The sequence below is a fragment of the Globicephala melas genome, chromosome 7 (assembly GCF_963455315.2).
Source record: "Globicephala melas chromosome 7, mGloMel1.2, whole genome shotgun sequence".
NCBI lineage: Eukaryota > Metazoa > Chordata > Mammalia > Artiodactyla > Delphinidae > Globicephala > Globicephala melas.
This window is the reverse complement of record NC_083320.1, coordinates 51,578,147-51,595,621: the sequence shown is the minus strand read 5'-3', so window position 1 is coordinate 51,595,621 and position 17,475 is coordinate 51,578,147. Positions and strand designations below refer to the sequence as shown.

The window sequence follows — 17,475 nt, the reverse complement described above, 5'->3', positions numbered from 1 at the left end:
TGCTCTGCATTTTAAGTTCACGTACACTGTCTCGATCCCAGAGGACCTCCAAAATGCTAGAACCAGCGTCAAATTCCAAAATCCTGGTGTCAACCAGATTGTAGACAAGTTTCTCCTTTCCTGCAAGAGTTTGGAGCACCTGGAGACCTTTTCCTTTTTTTTTTCCTTTTTACCACTGTGCCTCAGTCATGAGCACTTAAATCCATCAGTGAGGTATTAATAATGTTAAATTTGAAAGAGAAAAGTCTCAGTCACTTTCTCCGTGGATGCTCCTCTGCCTCTTAGAAAAATTTACCCACCTCTTATCCAGAGACCATTTCTTCACACTAAGGACATTTAGAAAGGCCTTTGACCTCTTATAAATATCTACTACCCACTTCCTCTAGAGCTTTGGGAGCCTGTTTGCAATGGTAAGAGGGAAAACTCAGTTATTCAGGGAAATATACATCTGTGAGATGTATATAAATTTATATTTCCCTGAATATTTGAATATATATATAACTGTGATTACAGTTATAATTAAATACCTTTATCACACTCTCACAACCCAGACAGAAGGCAGCCAATGAAATATAGACCTTATGAATTCCTTGCTTTGTGATTTTTCAAGGAACCTTGAGTTAGGGAACACAGAAACATGGTTGAAAGCTACAAATCCAGGAATTATTCTGTGGAGACTATATGTGAATATTAGAATGAATCTATACTTGTACACACATATTTATGTAGTGTATTTATATTCCTATTGATTTATCCCCAAAGTAAACAGAAATTAGTCTTCCAAGAAAGTATTCAGGGATGATTTTCTTTTCAAAAACCATCCTTAAACATATGTTATGAACTTCTCATTCCTTACCTACTTAAACCAGTTATGTCATTTTCCTTTTAGGAGGAGAAACAAATAAACTGCGAAGTAACAGACAGCTCTGGCATAGTAAAACTTGACTGCAGGGTTGGTTATATATATGTAGATCATCTATCAAGGGTAAGCATTTAGCATTTATAGTTTTCGTTACTGACATGAATATAAAATATTTTCTGTTTCCTTATGTTTGTGCTGCATGCAAATAATTTGTTGTTGTCGTTTTTATTATTTACTAAGAGTAAGTAGCTAAATGAAATAAAACCCAAACCAACTGGGCTTGAGATCTTTGAGATTGTGTTTATATTCTTGGCAATGTTCACTGTTTAAAAGAAAGAAAAAGAAGGGGGCGCCTGTTTGTGTCAGGACGGGCAGGTGAATGTGTCAATCAATTCCGCTGCCCAGCCTCACCCTTCCCCAACACTCCCCCAACTCCACCCCGGGTGGTCCTATCTGCCAGGCATGTCACCTGTCCTCTACTAAAAGGTGTTTCTGGCAAGAGTGCCCACTCAAGTTGTTAAAGCATCTCTAATTTTGTCAGTCTGGACCTGCCTATCTACATTCAGAGGAGGCTTTGTCTCTGAACGTCACTCGTGGAAATGCTGCTGCTTTAAAATTGCCACAGACCCGACAGCTTCCCCGTAGTTCTCTGAGTGAGGGTTAGCCTATGCTTGTAGGACATCATTTCGTATCTGTATTTCACAGAACATAAATAATAAGAAAAACTAAAATTCAGATTGTAAAAACAAACTTTAGATTATTTTTATTTTTTTATTTTTTTTTACATCTTTATTGGAGTATAATTGCTTTACAATGGTGTGTTAGTTTCTGCTTCATAACAAAGTGAATCAGTTATACATATACATATGTTCTCATATCTCTTCCCTCTTGCGTCTCCTTCCCTCCCTCCCACCCTCCCTATCCCGCCCCTCCAGGCAGTCACAAAGCACCGAGCTAATCTCCCTGTGCTATGCGGCTGCTTCCCACTAGCTATCTACCTTACGTTTCGTAGTGTATATATGTCCATGCCTCTCTCTTGCTTTGTCACAGCTTACCGTTCCCACTCCCCATATCCTCAAGTCCATTCTTTAGTAGGTCTGTGTCTTTATTCCTGTCTTACCCCAAGGATCTTCATGACATTTTTTTTCTTAAATTCCATATATATGTGTTAGCATACGGTATTTGTCTTTCTCTTTCTGACTTACTTCACTCTGTATGACAGACTCTAGGTCCATCCACCTCATTACAAATAGCTCAATTTCGTTTCTTTTTATGGCTGAGTAATATTCCATTGTATATTTGTGCCTAGATTATTTTTAAAATGAGCGTTCCCTATGTTTTTCAGACAGATATTAGCTTTCTTCTGGATGCCAGCTCACTCAGCAGAGCAGAAGAGGATCTCAACATCACAGTGCATGCCGCCTGGTATATTTCATTATGAAAAAACAATTGTGTTAAAGGAAATGAACCCCTGACTTTTGGGGGGAGAAAAGGGGGGTGACCTTAGGGGAACCATGGAGCTGTGTTCCATTGTCTGCAGGAGAAAACTTCCTTATGTGATCTGTTAAACAAACAAAAAACCCTTCTAACACAGGGTTTTATAGCATAGAAGCAAATAACAGCATAAATAATGAGAGCAAATTTCTGCCAACTCTGACATAAATATTTCTTACTACTGCGTCTACTTTTATCCCCGCTCCTCAAAAAGCATTTTTTAAACCAACCTCCAAGTACATTAGGTATACATGGGGCGTAACTAGTTCCCTCTGAAGAGAAGTTTCGTGCTGACTGGATTCTAAGACGGTGTATTCTATTTGCTTCTGTAGTGAAAATGAAGGAGAAACAGGCAACGTGAAGCGTAACAAAGTGACTTTAACAGTACCTCTCAAGTATGAAGTCATGCTAACTGTTCATGGGTGAGTAGATATGGAGGACTCCTGTAAAATTCTGAGCTGATTTTGAATTCTGTTGCTTCTTAAACTACTGGTCAAAAGCCTATTTAAAGTTTTTTAAGAAAAGGTCATGTGCTGTTTCTGTCTCTTAACAATTACCTCGGTGTTGCAGCCCATTGCTTAGGTGTTCGTTATTTTAACCCACTCTGTAGTCATCACTGAGACCACCTCAAACTAATGCCCCAATGGAGGAGATTTCTTACTGGAAAAGCCCAATAGGAGGCCACGTCCAACCATTCAGCGGTACGCCGTGCAGGCCAGGGCCCCAGAGTGCCAGCGTGCACTTTGTATCATGCTCAGTGGCCAGGGCAAGTGTGAAGTTCAGAGAAGTGGAAGGTTGGCCAAATCGCCCTTGTGCAGACCCCGCATCTACCTGCGTGGCAGATGAATTGAGATACAAGAGAGCCGGCTCCCTTGTCCCCTCTTTATATCCGTGAATTACAGAGTTCCATAGCCACAGCCCAGCAGTCACTGATTCCTCACAATTTTAGTAATTGTTTGAATGGACCCTCCTATGACTCAGGAAGGAGATGTGAAGAGAAGGAATTAAAGGAGTATCATGAAAACCTTTCATGATTTTACTGGAAATTATTGAACCTACTAATCTTTGTTTAAAACCACATTTTTAAAGCAATAGACAATATGAGACACAGGACAAATAGATGAGCTCTTCTAGTTGCCCTAACTATAAAGCATCCCTAGTCATTTTTAACCACCCATAAAGGTGGCATATAGTTATATAAAAATAGTGTCCGAAACTGATGGAACTGATTCTCCAGTTTGTGAGAGAAAACCAGCGGAGGAAAGAGGAATCCATTCAAGGGCGAGTAGTGGGGAGTAAAGAGAAGTCAGTTGCACGTTGCCTGGGTTCGAATGCTTACCTCGCCTCGCCTCCTTGGTTCTGTTATAAGTATGTCCTCCTGCTTTTCCGTCATCCACATCTCATTTTGAGCAAGGGATGCTCTGCAACTGTCAAGCTGCCTAAATCTACAACATTGGAATATTTCTCATTTCTTTCCTTTGTAAAAGAGTCTCTAACATATTACCTCATATTAGCTGCCAAATATTAGCAACTTGGGGAGTCGGGATTTTCCTAGAAAAATACGTCTTAAAGTTCATTACTGACCGTGCGTGTGTCTCATCTCAGGTAAAGGAATGACAACCTTGTACCCTAACAAAAATTTGCCCTACTGCTTGATGTTTGAATTGTTCCCCAGACTTGGGGTCCATTACAAACAGCCAGCAGGAACTGGGCGTGATAAGAAATCACTCAAACATCTGTCAGCTAGATTGAAATACAGGAGGATACTGGAGCCCTAGGGAAAAGCTAAGAATTTATCTCATATTCGTCAAGTTTGCGTGAAGCATTTGAGGGCTGAGAGAGAAGGAATGGTCACTAGAGTGAGCCAGGCAGTATTGGGAAGGCAAAGGATATTGGCGGGAAGAGAAATGATCACCCCAGTCAGAGCACGTGGCTTTCTAATTTCATTACATTTTCCCTAAAATTCTTAGCTTTACAAGAAACCAAAAGTATTCCATGGTACTTAGAGGCACCTGTCGTCTGAATGATGGCATATTTAAGGGATATTTAAGAGATATGCTATATTTAGACTAGAGAGAAAGACTGTTTCTAATACCTCATCAAATAAGACAGTTAAATTAAATCTGAATTCATTTCTGGCAGGTTTGTAAACCCAACGTCGTTTGTGTATGGCCCAAAGGAGGAAAGTGAGCCTGAAATGTGTATGGCAGAGAAAATGAACTTCACTTTCCACGTAAGAAAAGTTGATTGTGCTGATATTTGTAGCAAACTGAAAGAATGTTACTGATGCATTGCTCCAGAGGACATCATATCTGTGTGGCATCCCTCAGCTTTGGGCCACCTCAGCTGGCTGAGGGCGAGAAGGGAGCTGCAGCAGGGCTCATGCCCTTGCCTGGTGGGCCCCTGCGCCTTCTCTCCCATTCATCTTGTCCCTGTTATTGAGCCCACTCTCCTTATACTACCTCTCCTTATACTACCTCTCCTTACAGTAAGTGCCTCCTGGGAACAGAGGTAATGCCTGAAATAGGCAAAGTTATGGGAGGAACTGAATCTGCTAAAGATGCATGCAGAAATCAGAATAGGTCAAGAAAAGGCATCTTTGGGTGCAAATCAGTGAAACCTCTTCGTGGTCCAAGCTTCATACAAGTCCTAACCTTACCAAGTAAAGGAAGCTTTTACCTCCGCATCTCCGTTTAAGGTCTGCTTGGTCAGCCTTTCAAGCCATTGGTATATGACCCATGACAAGTGATCCATCATTTACTAAATAATCTTTTTAAAAAGGAAAGAGTATCATCATCATCCAGAAGTATTAACATACTAATAGAGAGCTAAAATTTCATTAAACACTTTTTACCGTCAAACTGAAATTTTTGTTACAGCATGGGTGTTGATAATGAGCAAATAATTGGAGATAATGTCCACATTTTTTGAACCTAAAGCACTGCTCACACATTCTCAAGAGCTATATAACAATCGACAGACTGTGAGTGAATCTGCATTAGGTACATTATCATATTTTGTAAGGCAATGCTTTTCAACATGTGTATCAGAATCACTTGAGGTGCTCATCCAAAATGCAAACCCCTGGGCCACTGCCCCAATCTGTGGAAGAAGAATGACCTCAAAATTCTTTTGAGTCAATACTCAAGTTGTTGTTACACTAGTATACCCTAGTGTTGGAAAAATGTCGCCCTCTACTTTGAAGTCCCCCAAAATGCTCCTGTCACAGTCCAGTGGGGGTTTGTACTCTGATAAACAGAAACTGAGTTGGACTCTAGAAGGCCTATTTATTACGTTGCAAATAATAGTTCACAAGTATTGTCTAGTTAAATTACAATGGAGTGACTGGGCATGGAGATTCTTTCAGTCTGTAGGCTTGGTGCCTTGTCCAAGTATGAAGATGTTCTTGGAGGTCTAAATGTTATTAGGCGAACATGCATAAAGAATATTGTAAGTGAGCTTGGTTATTTGCGGGCGTCAGGAAGACCTTGTCTAAAGGTCTGGGCAGTGCTGGGTCCCCATTGCTGACATTGCCTTTTGCAACTGCCCTTGTGCTTCCAAGGCCTGGCAGTTACCACCTGTCCCAAAGCCCAGGGATACTCTCTCTCTATTTACATCGTGTGCGTTCAGAAGATTATTGCAGGTCTTTGAGTCATGCTATTTCATTTAGATATTGTAGCACATCTTTTTTCTGACTTACTGTGTTGGTTTTATAGTTCTCAGGAGGCCATATTTTGGCCCAATTTCCTTCTTCAGCGTTCTGCAAACCCCAGATTTATCAACAGTAATGAAGTATCTTCCCCTTATGCATTATTAAAAAACTGGTTTTTTTCTAAAACCCAATAACCTACCCTCTTCTGATTTTATGAGTGCATCAGCATTATAATTTTCCTGAATTTAAAATATTTTTATTCACTTACTGCTGCTGATTATCCTCTCAGCACAGAGTGACTTTGTGAAACCCACATAGAATTTAGAATTAGAATACCTGGGTTTTGGTCCCGCTTCTTGTCACTTTTTAACTTTCCTCTTGGTTACAACGTTAACACCTCAGCATTTTCCTGAGATGGCAAATAATAAAATGTCAGCCCACCTCATGGGATAGTTATAAGGACAACCGATCATGGTTTTTAGATCTATAATGTGCCATACCCAGGTACAGTTGGCCCTTGAACAACACAGGTTTAAACTGCACGGGTCCACTTACATGTGGATTTTTTTTCAATAGTAAATACTGTAGTACTACACAATCCACGGTTGGTTGAATCTGTGCAAACAGAGAAACCATGTAGGCAGGGCTGAGTATACATTATATTAGGAGTTTCAACTGTGCTGAGGTCAGTGACCCTAATCCCCCTGAGTGGTTCAGGGGTCAACTGTATATTATTGATGTCTTTTTCCTCAGACTACTTCTGCGGTAGACCATCAGTGTAGACAGTTTGGTCTAATCGGCACCAAAAGGAGAGATCTAGGAATAATGACTAGTTATATTATTAACAAACGTTTTAAAGTTCTGACTGGATATTCTGTCTCCTTTTGCCGTGCAGCTGCCAACTCCAAACCCCCACCATTATAAATGTTATGTGAAATATATGGGTTCACCTGAAAAGTTCATTGGTATCTGTACTTCTATAAAAAGTATTTTTTGAGTGTTTAAGTTTTCTTTCTCCTTATCAGGTTATCAACACTGGCCAAAGCATGGCTCCAAATATTAGTGTGGAAATAACGATACCAAATTCTTTTATTCCCCAAACTGATAAACTGTTCAACATTTTGGATGTCCAGGTAAAAATGTGTTCCTTCCTTTATTCTAAGTAATATTGCTAAAATGGAGATTTCTGCTACTTCAGTCACACTTAGTCTAAACTACGAACGCACCATACATTTACCGTGCACACTCTGAATATCGCATTAGAATGGCAGGATTACGGTGGAACCTCTACATGTGACTCAACACGATAAAAGAACTATGCTGTACCATCTTTGGTAGATTTTCTTTGTGATAGGGACCTGTGGAAGTAATTTAATTGGTGGAATTCTCCATAAAGCTTGAGACCACTGTTGAAAAAGCAATACTTCAGCCTTTTATTAATACTCAAATAACTACTTAAGAATCAATATTTTTGTGTTGATGATTCTATCAGAATTGTTTTTACGTTCCCAGTTTTGAGACAATCGACAAAGAAACCTACTCAGTAGATCTGATATATAGTCCTTAAAAATCTTACTTGAATCCCAGATTTAGATGGTAGGGCATGCTTTTAGAACACTTTGTTGTATGTCTAAAGCCAAAGAAATGTTCAATATAATGCTAATGTTCAAATGTCCATTTTTCATATTGCCCTAATTTCTGTAAAGTTAAGGCCATTTGATCAGTTTGGGACCTATATCCAACCCTTTAAAATTTTTCTGGGTTTTTGTTGCGTTTTTTGCTACAGAGATTTAATCTCTCCCACATCAAAAAATATTTTCACACAATTTTATAAGTACTTGATATATTTCAGGAAAGGTAAGCTTTAAAAGGTAAGTTTTAAAGCCATGTAGCTGTTGTTCTTTCCAATATTGGATAAGATTTTTCTTTCTTTCTTTGTAGACTACTGTTGGAGAATGCCATTTTAAGAATTACCAAAGAAAGTGTGCATTAGAGCAGAAAAAAGGCACAATGGAGACCCTGAAAGATATATTCAAATTTTTATCAAAGACTGATAAGAGGCTACTGGTAAGTTTCAATTTTTCAGGTTGTAGTTTTTGCTTTCCAACCTACAGAACTGAAACACTTAAACCCATGAACCAAGGGGTTTTGAACTGTCAGTTGAGTATAGGAGAGAAGCCAGTTCAGGTAATGTTCTTGTGTGTGAGGAACAGCCATGATTGGAGAGTTGAGAGACACCCAGGGTTAAATATATACAACATACTTTCATTATTTATGCAACAAGTGCCCAATTTATGCCAACCAGACGTTGTGTCAGACCCTTTGCGGGTCAAGATGCTGTTCTCAGCTGAACGGCCTTTGTGGCATGAAATTAATTTTCAGTATTTTCATTTTAGTGAATGTATGGGGGAAAAAACCCAAGAAAGGCCTTAAAATGATCCAAGTTTTACAATGAACATAGAACATGTAACGTAGCAAGACTCTGATTAGGTGTCTTACTTTTTCTATCCCAGAAGATTAAGTTCATAAGAATAATGAAAACATGTGATCTAGTTCGAATACTTTGTTTTTGTTAACTTACTAAACATTTGTGTTTTGTTTAAAACAAGATAATTTTTTAAGTGCCACTAATGAAAGCATATCTTTAATTCCATGTTTATATCAAGATAAATTTCTGCAAAATGCCACTAAGGGGAGCAGATCTTGAACTCCACGTATATTTAGCCATCTAAATATTTAGCCATCTAAATATTCAGCCATCTAAATGTTTTAGCCATCTTTTTTTAAAATGTTGAAATTTTAACATCGCTCTTTTGTATTCTTTTCAAGTACTGCATGAGAGCTGATCCACATTGTTTAACTTTCTCATGCAATTTTGGGAAAATGGACAGTGGAAAAGAAGCCAGTGTTCACATTCAGTTGGAGGGTCGGCCATCCATTTTAGAAATGGTAAGTCTATGATACAGTGACAACTTTGTGGAGAAGACTTCATATAGAATCTACAAACGCGACCATCTTATACAGGTAGGATGTCACGTAAGGAGGCATTCAACAAATTAAGACGGTATGAATGAATGTAAAATCTGGAGTGAAACTCCAGAACTGTTTCCATTTATCACTACAAAATACATTGTCTAAATGACATGGCTTTAGTAATTAAACAGATTACTAAGACTGTAAATAGACTATAATTAAGAGATTTTAGAAAGCATGTCCAGCTATTTATGAACCTTGATCAAATTAGAGAAGTTAGCTGCTTTAACATTTCATCTATCCTTAAAATTCTTTCCAAATTACTTTATGCTTAAAAACCTACTATTGTATATCGTATACATTTATTAATATATATTTGCTAAAAATTAAGACTTCCAGAAAATCAAACTAAAACATCAAAATTTATCAACAACAGTAAAATACAAACACACTTTTAAGAAGGTGAACTTTGACAGGTTGAATTAAAAATTAACTAAATACATGTTGGACTTCTTCCTAAGAAGCAGTATGCATATTTATGAGAAGTACTTTGAGATCATTGGTTTTATCTGGAGTTCTGTTCTTCAGTTTCCTTATCAGATTAATATGGGTAATATCTCTTTTTCAGGGTTGCTGCAGATTAGATGATTTTCATAAAGCACTTATTGCACAGCACATAATAAGCCAAAGGAAATGAGAGCTATTATGTTTTGTTAAGAGGAGTAGTTGAAATTACCGCAAGGTGGTCAAGAGGAACACGCACCAGACAGGGAAATAAGAGCTGTCTGTTTTAGTTACAAGTTATTTAAACTTTTGCAGCCTGCCTTCACACTCTTTTTGAGGTCCAGGTTTCTCAACAGTGGGCACTAGTAGCATTTTGGACCAAATGCTTCTTTGTTGTCAGGGGCTGTCCTGTGCATTGTAGGATATTTAACAGCATAGCTGGCTTCTCCCCACTAAATGGCAGTACACTCCCTCCCAAGTCCTGCCAGCCAGAAATGTCTCCAGACATAGCTGACTCTCCTCGAGGGTACAGAATCATCCCTGTTGAAAAAAACTGCTCCAGATAAAGTATATATTTTTAGCCCTAAAATTCGACATGTTCTCTCCAAAATGTTAAATAACCTTTACACAGTAGTTTTAACTTTTGTTGGTCATAGTGTCCTCTTTAAGAATTTGACAAAAGAATATATCCTCATCTACCCTAATGAACGCACATATGAAAAATAAAAAAAATCTCAATTTTGAATACAACTTCAAAGATCCTTAGAGTCTATGGAGCCTGTCCACAGATGCCCAAGCTCTGGATTCTGGGTGATAAAGCCCTCTGTTAGACAGTAAAGCTCTGAGGTCAGCCACTGATTTTATTTTTGAATGTTATAAATATTTGTACCGGATTTTTTCATTACGATATTTGGTACACTAATCTGTATTTGATCAGAGCAGAAAGATGACAACACTATTAAGAAAAACAAGCCCAAATAAAATTAATTTGAGGAAATGTTTATCAGACAAAGAAAGTCTTCTTTGGGAATAAAAATTCAATAGCTAAGGTAAAAATACACTGGTAATTATCAAATAGTATTTATACACTGGTAATTATCAAATAGTATTTAAATATTAACTATTATAAGCATTTAAATCAAGTTCTCTGCAAAGCAGCCATGTTTAATAAAAGGATTTCAACAAAATGATGCCATATAAATTAATACCAAGGACATGCCTTTGGAACCAAAGGAAGCATTGCATTGCAATTAACTACAAATGGTGAAACCGGAGAAGCTAACTTGTGAAAACCTTTAGAATAGAAGTAGTTTCTCATGATTCTTACCTGCTCTGTGTTTTCATGAAACAAAACGATGTATCAGGCTACAGTGATCTTTTTTTTTTATTTATTAAACAGGATGAGACTAGAGCCCTGAAGTTTGAAATAAGAGCAACAGCTTTTCCAGAGCCAAATCCAAAAGTTATTGAACTAAACAAGGATGAGAATGTTGCACATGTAAGATTATTACCTTTTTAACCAAAACATTGTGGGAAAAAATATTGCTAGTGTTTGGTCAGGAAAATCATGGCAAGCCTAATATACTTTACAGGGGATTGGTATTTTCTACAACTGCCAGGAAGGCATGACATAGCTCTTTCAGGAGGTGATTTTGGTAGGATGGATTGGAGGAAGAACCACAGATATGGCCCATTACACACCCTGTTTCTGCTAAACAAACAATTACCAATGTTTCCTATGGTTTGTGTTAGACCAGCAAGAGAATGGGATGGGTTATTCTGAATACTATTGGGGATCGTGGAGGGGCTTCAAACGAAATAGAGGCAAGGTTTTAAAGTGGTGTTTCTTTATTTTGGTTAATTTATGTAGGTGCTACTCGAAGGACTACATCATCAAAGACCCAAACGCCATTTCACTATAGCTATTATTTTAAGTAGCTTGCTACTTGGACTTATTTTACTTTTATTGATTTCATATGTTATGTGGAAGGTAAGCCTTTAATAATTACCATTGTTAAACCACTCAAAATGCCATTCTTGATCTCCTCAAAGCCAACTTGTGACTCCCACGTTACTAGATTTCAGCATTTCAGTATTTTTAATGTTAATTCTTATACTGATTGATTGCATATTTCTCTTAACTTTAGTACCACAGTCTTTCTAGAAAAATATGCCTTCTTAAAAGATAACTTATCTTCAACAAATGTTCAAACTATAACAAACGTTTTGAAAGATGTTCTTTCTAACTAAGCATTGGGCAAACACTGCACGTTATATGTTGAATTTCAATTTTGGAGAGTGCGTGCATCACTGAGAAATCCTGCAGTAACAACAAAACAATGCTCTTTAACCCAGTATTTCCCAAACTAATTATTTCCCAAACTAATTTTTACTGACTACAATTGACATTGACTCTTATTATACTCATATCAAATAGCTAATGTTCATGACTAATGCTATTTTCAGGCTGGCTTCTTCAAAAGACAGTACAAGTCTATCCTACAACAAGAAAACAGAAGAGACAGTTGGAGTTACATTAACAGTAAAAGCAGTAAAGATGATGATTGAAGACTTCTTTCAAATTGAGAGAATAACAGACTCAGGTTACAGTATACTAAAACAAATTTAGACATTGTTTACAAGAAACCGTGAATTTTGCCTCAGACTTCTTCTGTGTACTTCTTTTAGTCATGACCTTGTGACATGTTATGTCTTAATGCAGATGAAAAATCCAAGCAGTGATTATTCTAAGAGAAAATAACTCCAAAAGTAATATTTTAATATATCCAAAAAGATAATCTTTCAGCTCTTAAATGGATAGAAAAACACTAAAGCATCAGCTTATCCAAGATAAGTAATCCCTGGACAATACCTTGAAATGAGTGCATCTGAATTAAAATTATGTTGAAGTAAACAACTCGACTGGAGAAAACTTGGACTTTGAGGTATCATTCCTTTAAAAGAAATACTATTTACCATATGTGCTGGCTTTGGTAAAATTAATTCCACCAAATAGGTAAGGACTCATTTCTAATAGATCTTTGAGACTTGTTTGGAATATGTTCTCTAGAAATATTTAGCAGAATTTTTGAAAGGCTGTTCTCAAATTTTCTAATGAATAGAAGAGGAACATTATCATTTTAAAGCATATTTTATCTTTAAAGACATTGATTTGTAATATATTTCCTATAACCTTTGATCAACAACCATCTATTCAGCAGTCTATGAATACTATGGCCTGATGAGCAAACTTCAGACTGAAGTTATACACTGGTTTGAGCTTAATGGGATAATTTCTGGCTAATTATTGTTTATACAGCTATGGATTTTTTTCTTTCTGTACATATATATATACATAAGTTTTTAAGAGAAAATATGTTTATATAGGTATAAATCCAGTAAGTCCTTCTATAACACAATTTTATCAAGGGAAAGGTACTGAAGAGTAAATTGTAAAAATCCATCTTTAATCAAATTTTTTGGTTATAAAAACAACAGTACTTAGAATTCTAATTTATATTCTAAAACAGATCGAATGTTGCACTTTAGCTGATATATGTAAACTATGAAAACTGTACCTCACTAATTTTTAAAAATCAAAGCTCTGCAAAGAACATATTGGGGACCAGTATTTCATACAAATTAGATACTGTTTAAAATGTTGACTATCAAATTCAGCAAATAAACAAATTCTTGTTTGGATGTTACTCCTTTCTCCTCAAATGTAAGTATGAAATGTGTTTTCACCAGTACTATAAGAGCGTTCTCTTCTTCAGGGAAATAAATAGAGAAGCAAATTTAACTGTAAAATTGAAAAATATAGATTTAGCTTGTATCAGGTAAAAATGTGACATCAAAATTTCCATGTTTTAGTGATGACTGAAGTATTTTAAGTTTTTTGTTGGTGTTATCTTAGACTTTTTATAATGAAGTAGTTTTTCTGAGTCTAAAATACCTCTTCACTTGCAAATACAATCACTTTTTGTAATATTTATTCATGCATATGAACTAAATGCTGGTAAACACCAGAATATAATTTCCTCTGATTTGTCCCTACATCTGTCTTGATATGAAGGTTGTGGCCAAATTTTCGAAATCTGTTACGGGAAGTGATAGGTTAGAGGGCAGTCTTTACCACTATGGAAGAGGATTACTTCATAGAGGTCCCTGCCAACAGCTGTCTTCCTCAGACCACTTAATTCCTGTAAGTTATCTGTTCACAAATTGGTGGCTGGAGAATGAAAAATGCACAGAAACTTGTGAAGGCATTTGAGCAGCGGGACCCAATGAGCACGAAAGCTCCTGCATTCGGGGGTGTACCAATAGAAATTAATTCAATTTTAAAGAACCCTTTGAACAAAAGATACTATTTTTTTTATGATTAAAAAACAAGTAGTTCTTTCAAGAAAATGTCTAGGCTCATTGGTGGAAAATCAAATCCAAATTTAGAATTGCTTCCTCAAGGATGATCCCTGAGGAAATTTAAATTTTGTTCCTTCCTACTAGAAATGACACCATTTCAGGTAGGATTCTAACCAGTTAGATAGTTTGAATAGTTTATGTGTATTATGGATTTCAAAACCCTACCACTTTGAGTTTTCAACTTTCAGAGACTATTCACCAAAGTGGTACTATAACTTTTTAAAAAATCCATCTTTTTTCTTTTTGGCAAGTAGTCTAGGTATTAGAGAGCTTTTGAAAAAATAGTACTATTTCTGGTTGTATCATTTCCTAGCTGTGTAATTTAATACCGCTGGATTACGTACCTCATCAAGAAATCAGGACAGTCTTTCTTACATGAACTCTGTGGTCTGTTGGCATCAGGCTATAGGAAATTTAACATCAGAATTGATGGACTCAAATCCAGGAATCCAAATTAGTTCATTTTGGAATTAATCTAGGTTAAATATTGATATATCATGTTTAAATTTCAAGTATATGAAAGATTTACTTTCCATTCCAATAAATACTTTCCAAAAACCAGAATTTAAATCGTTTTGTATATATTTCATGTCTTAAAGCCTAGAAGCTAATTTTTAGTAACATCAAAAATAGCAATTTTAATTTCTTTTAAAAATAGTTTTTTCCTTACTAAAATATCTGTTTAAAACATGACAGTATCCCTTCATATTAAAATTCTAATTTTCACATTCCTCTTATAAACAACTACATGTTACTTTGGAATCATTCGTTTCTTCCATGCTTTTTCCATAAAGATTGATAAGTCTTGGGTGTACTCTGTAAAGAATATAAGAATATGTATGATTATTTCATCAACCTATCATTCTGTTATTTTTCACACATAACCCCTATCGAATGTGGTGCACAATACCAAATAGAAATCTAATGCTAGCCAACGAGCATACATTCATGGCAGAGCTGCCATCTAGGAAAAAATGCAGGGCCTAATAAATCAGCAGCAGTAATTCCTGTAAAGCCCAGTCACCCACGCATGTAGAAAGCTCACACCTAGCAGGCTACTCAGGGAGCCCTGCACACTTCTTCTACCCACGGAGTCATAATGCTTATCAACAATAAGTTTGCATGTTCCCAAGCCTGTTTGTAACCCATTGCTCTTGTTAATATGTAAAATTGTTCTTACGTAAAGTATGCTTTGGAAAGACGATAAAAGCAAACTGCTGAACACAAAGTGTTACAGTATTTGTTGTGGGTAAAAGGAAATTTTAAACGACTGGGGGATTAAATTGTAACCATCTGCTATTCAGATGGCATCACAAGGTTTGAGATCTTAATCCATTTTTTAAAATTCAAAATGGAAATTGTAGACGTACATTATCTGTATAGTTTGTGAAGAATGGTAATTCAGAATGCCAACGTAGAGACTCATAACCAAAGAAAATGCTTTGGTTCTACATAACAATTAGTGAATAAATACAGTTACACTTCTTTATTTATTAAAATTGTACATGTGTCTTTTTATGCTTCCCTGACTTACGAATTTAAAACAATATTAGCCCAACTGCCTGTTTTGATAGTTATAAGGCAGCAACTTCCATTTATATGTCTATCAGACACAAAACTGATAGTACAAGATGGTGAAATAATTAGACTTACCTAACATGGACCTCTGATGCAACTTCCATTAAATCACCATCTACATTCCAAGGGAAACTGCTTCCTGTAGCAGTTTCATGTGGTACGTCTTCTTCCTCTGGATTGTGTCCACTGCTGTTACTCCTTGGGTGAACTTTTACTTCTTCAACAGTGTAAGTCTCAACAAATGGAAAATTAAACTAAAAAAAACAAAAAATAAATGCAAATAATCTTGGTACTTGCTTTATCCCTAACTGTAATGCAAACTAGGAAAGTTCACTGTGCTCTCATTTGCAAGTAAATATCAGTGTGCATGCTGATGTTTTCATAGCTTTGAAACCCTAATTAGTTCCAATTTCTTTGGAAGAAGGAGCCCCTTTTCTGCTTTCCTAGCTCATTTAGATCTAGCAGCTGGCAAACTTGTTTTATGACAAATAGTATATGTCCATGAAATTGTATACAATAATTTCCAATAAAAACTAAATCTTTAATATTGGTCTGTTGTTATAGAGGATTTATATAATCCACTGACTTGATTATTGTCAACTAGTTTAACTGATGTAGAGCAAACTCTAGAATAAGTTTCACATTTGGAATTTAATTACGAAGAACTAAACTTATGAAGGTAAAAAGAGAAAGTCCATCCCATGTGATTTTGACAGGTATTTGCCTGTCTCATCCTCACTTTAAAGATGGACACAAGTGGCATGATAATTATGGTTGCTTACTGACCACTCTAGCATGGTACAAAGTCAGCTTCATATTTCAGTCTTTCTTGGTCATGCTACCCAAAGCAACCTACAGATTTAATGTGATCCTTATCAAACTACCCATGACATTCTTCACAGAAATAGAACAAATAATCCTAAAATTCATATGGAACCATAAAAGACCCAGAATTGCCAAAGCAACCCTGAGGAAAAAGAACAAAGCAGGAGGCATAACCCTCCCAGACTTCAGACAATACTACAAAGCTACTACAAATACTACTACTAATCAAAACAGTGTGGTACCGGCACAAAAACAGACACATAGATCAATGGAACAGAATAGAGAGCCCAGAAATAAGCCCACACACCTGTGGACAATTTAATCTTTGACAAAGGAGGGAAGAATATACAATGGGGAAAAGACAGTCTTTTCAGCAAGTGGTGTTGGGAAAATTGGACAGCCACATGAAAATCAATGAAGTTAGAACATTCCCTCACATCATAGACAAAAACGAACTCAAAATGGCTTAAAGACTTACATATAAGACATGACACCATAAAACCCCTAGAAGAGAATACAGGCAAAACATTCTCTGACATAAATCATACCAATGTTTTCTTAGATCAGTCTCCCAAGGCAATAGAAATAAAATCAAAATTAAACAAATGGGACCTATTCACACTTATAAGCTTTTGCACAGCAAAGGAAACCATAATCAAAATTAAAAGACAACCTAAGGAATGGAAGAAAATATTTCCAAATGATATGACTGACAAGGGCTTAATTTCAAAAATATACAAAGAGCTCATACAATTTAATAACAACAATAAAAAAATCGAAAAGTGGGCAGAATATCTAAATAGACACTTCTCCAGAGAAGACATACAGATGGCCCATCGGCACATGAAAAGATGCTCATCATTCCTAATCATCAGAGAAATGCAAATCAAAACTACAATGAGGTGCCACCTCACACTGGTCAGAATGGCCCTCATTAAAAAGTCTACAAATAACAAATGCTGGAGAGGGTGTGGAGAAAAGGGAGCCCTCCTACACCGTTGGTGGGAATGTAAATTGGTGCAGCCACTATGGAAAACAGTATGAAGGTTCCTCAAAAAACTAAAAATAGAGTTGCCATATGTTCCAGCAATCCCATTCCTGGGCATATACCCAGACAAAACCTTAATTCGAAAAGATACATGCACCCAGTGTTCAAAACAGCACT

The 17,475-nt window shown here is 36.5% G+C and overlaps 2 protein-coding genes across 5 annotated transcripts in view; one reads left to right on the top strand and one right to left on the bottom strand.

Annotated features, from left to right (window-relative positions):
- ITGA4 (integrin subunit alpha 4) overlaps positions 1 to 15,982 on the top strand; it is an 86,368-nt gene extending 70,386 nt beyond the window's left edge. For both annotated transcript variants that reach the window (XM_030850512.2, XM_060302181.1), the window contains 10 exons: positions 890 to 985; positions 2,208 to 2,287; positions 2,689 to 2,778; positions 4,499 to 4,589; positions 7,034 to 7,141; positions 7,950 to 8,075; positions 8,838 to 8,957; positions 10,885 to 10,983; positions 11,356 to 11,475; positions 11,952 to 15,982. In XM_030850512.2, coding sequence (XP_030706372.1) covers positions 890 to 985; positions 2,208 to 2,287; positions 2,689 to 2,778; positions 4,499 to 4,589; positions 7,034 to 7,141; positions 7,950 to 8,075; positions 8,838 to 8,957; positions 10,885 to 10,983; positions 11,356 to 11,475; positions 11,952 to 12,053 — 1,032 coding nt within the window. In that variant the 3' untranslated portion in view covers positions 12,054 to 15,982. The remainder of the gene's footprint in view (positions 1 to 889; positions 986 to 2,207; positions 2,288 to 2,688; positions 2,779 to 4,498; positions 4,590 to 7,033; positions 7,142 to 7,949; positions 8,076 to 8,837; positions 8,958 to 10,884; positions 10,984 to 11,355; positions 11,476 to 11,951) is intronic.
- CERKL (CERK like autophagy regulator) overlaps positions 1,797 to 17,475 on the bottom strand; it is a 160,359-nt gene continuing 144,680 nt past the window's right edge. For 2 of the 3 annotated variants that reach the window (XR_011377582.1, XR_011377583.1), the window contains one exon: positions 15,601 to 15,739. Coding sequence is in view for 1 of the 3 variants with exons in the window: in XM_070045943.1 (XP_069902044.1) it covers positions 14,642 to 14,723; positions 15,561 to 15,739 (261 nt within the window). In the remaining 2 variants the exon portion in view is untranslated. Of the gene's footprint in view, positions 14,724 to 15,560; positions 15,740 to 17,475 lie in introns of those variants that run through there. The other variant, XM_070045943.1, reaches the window with a different exon arrangement.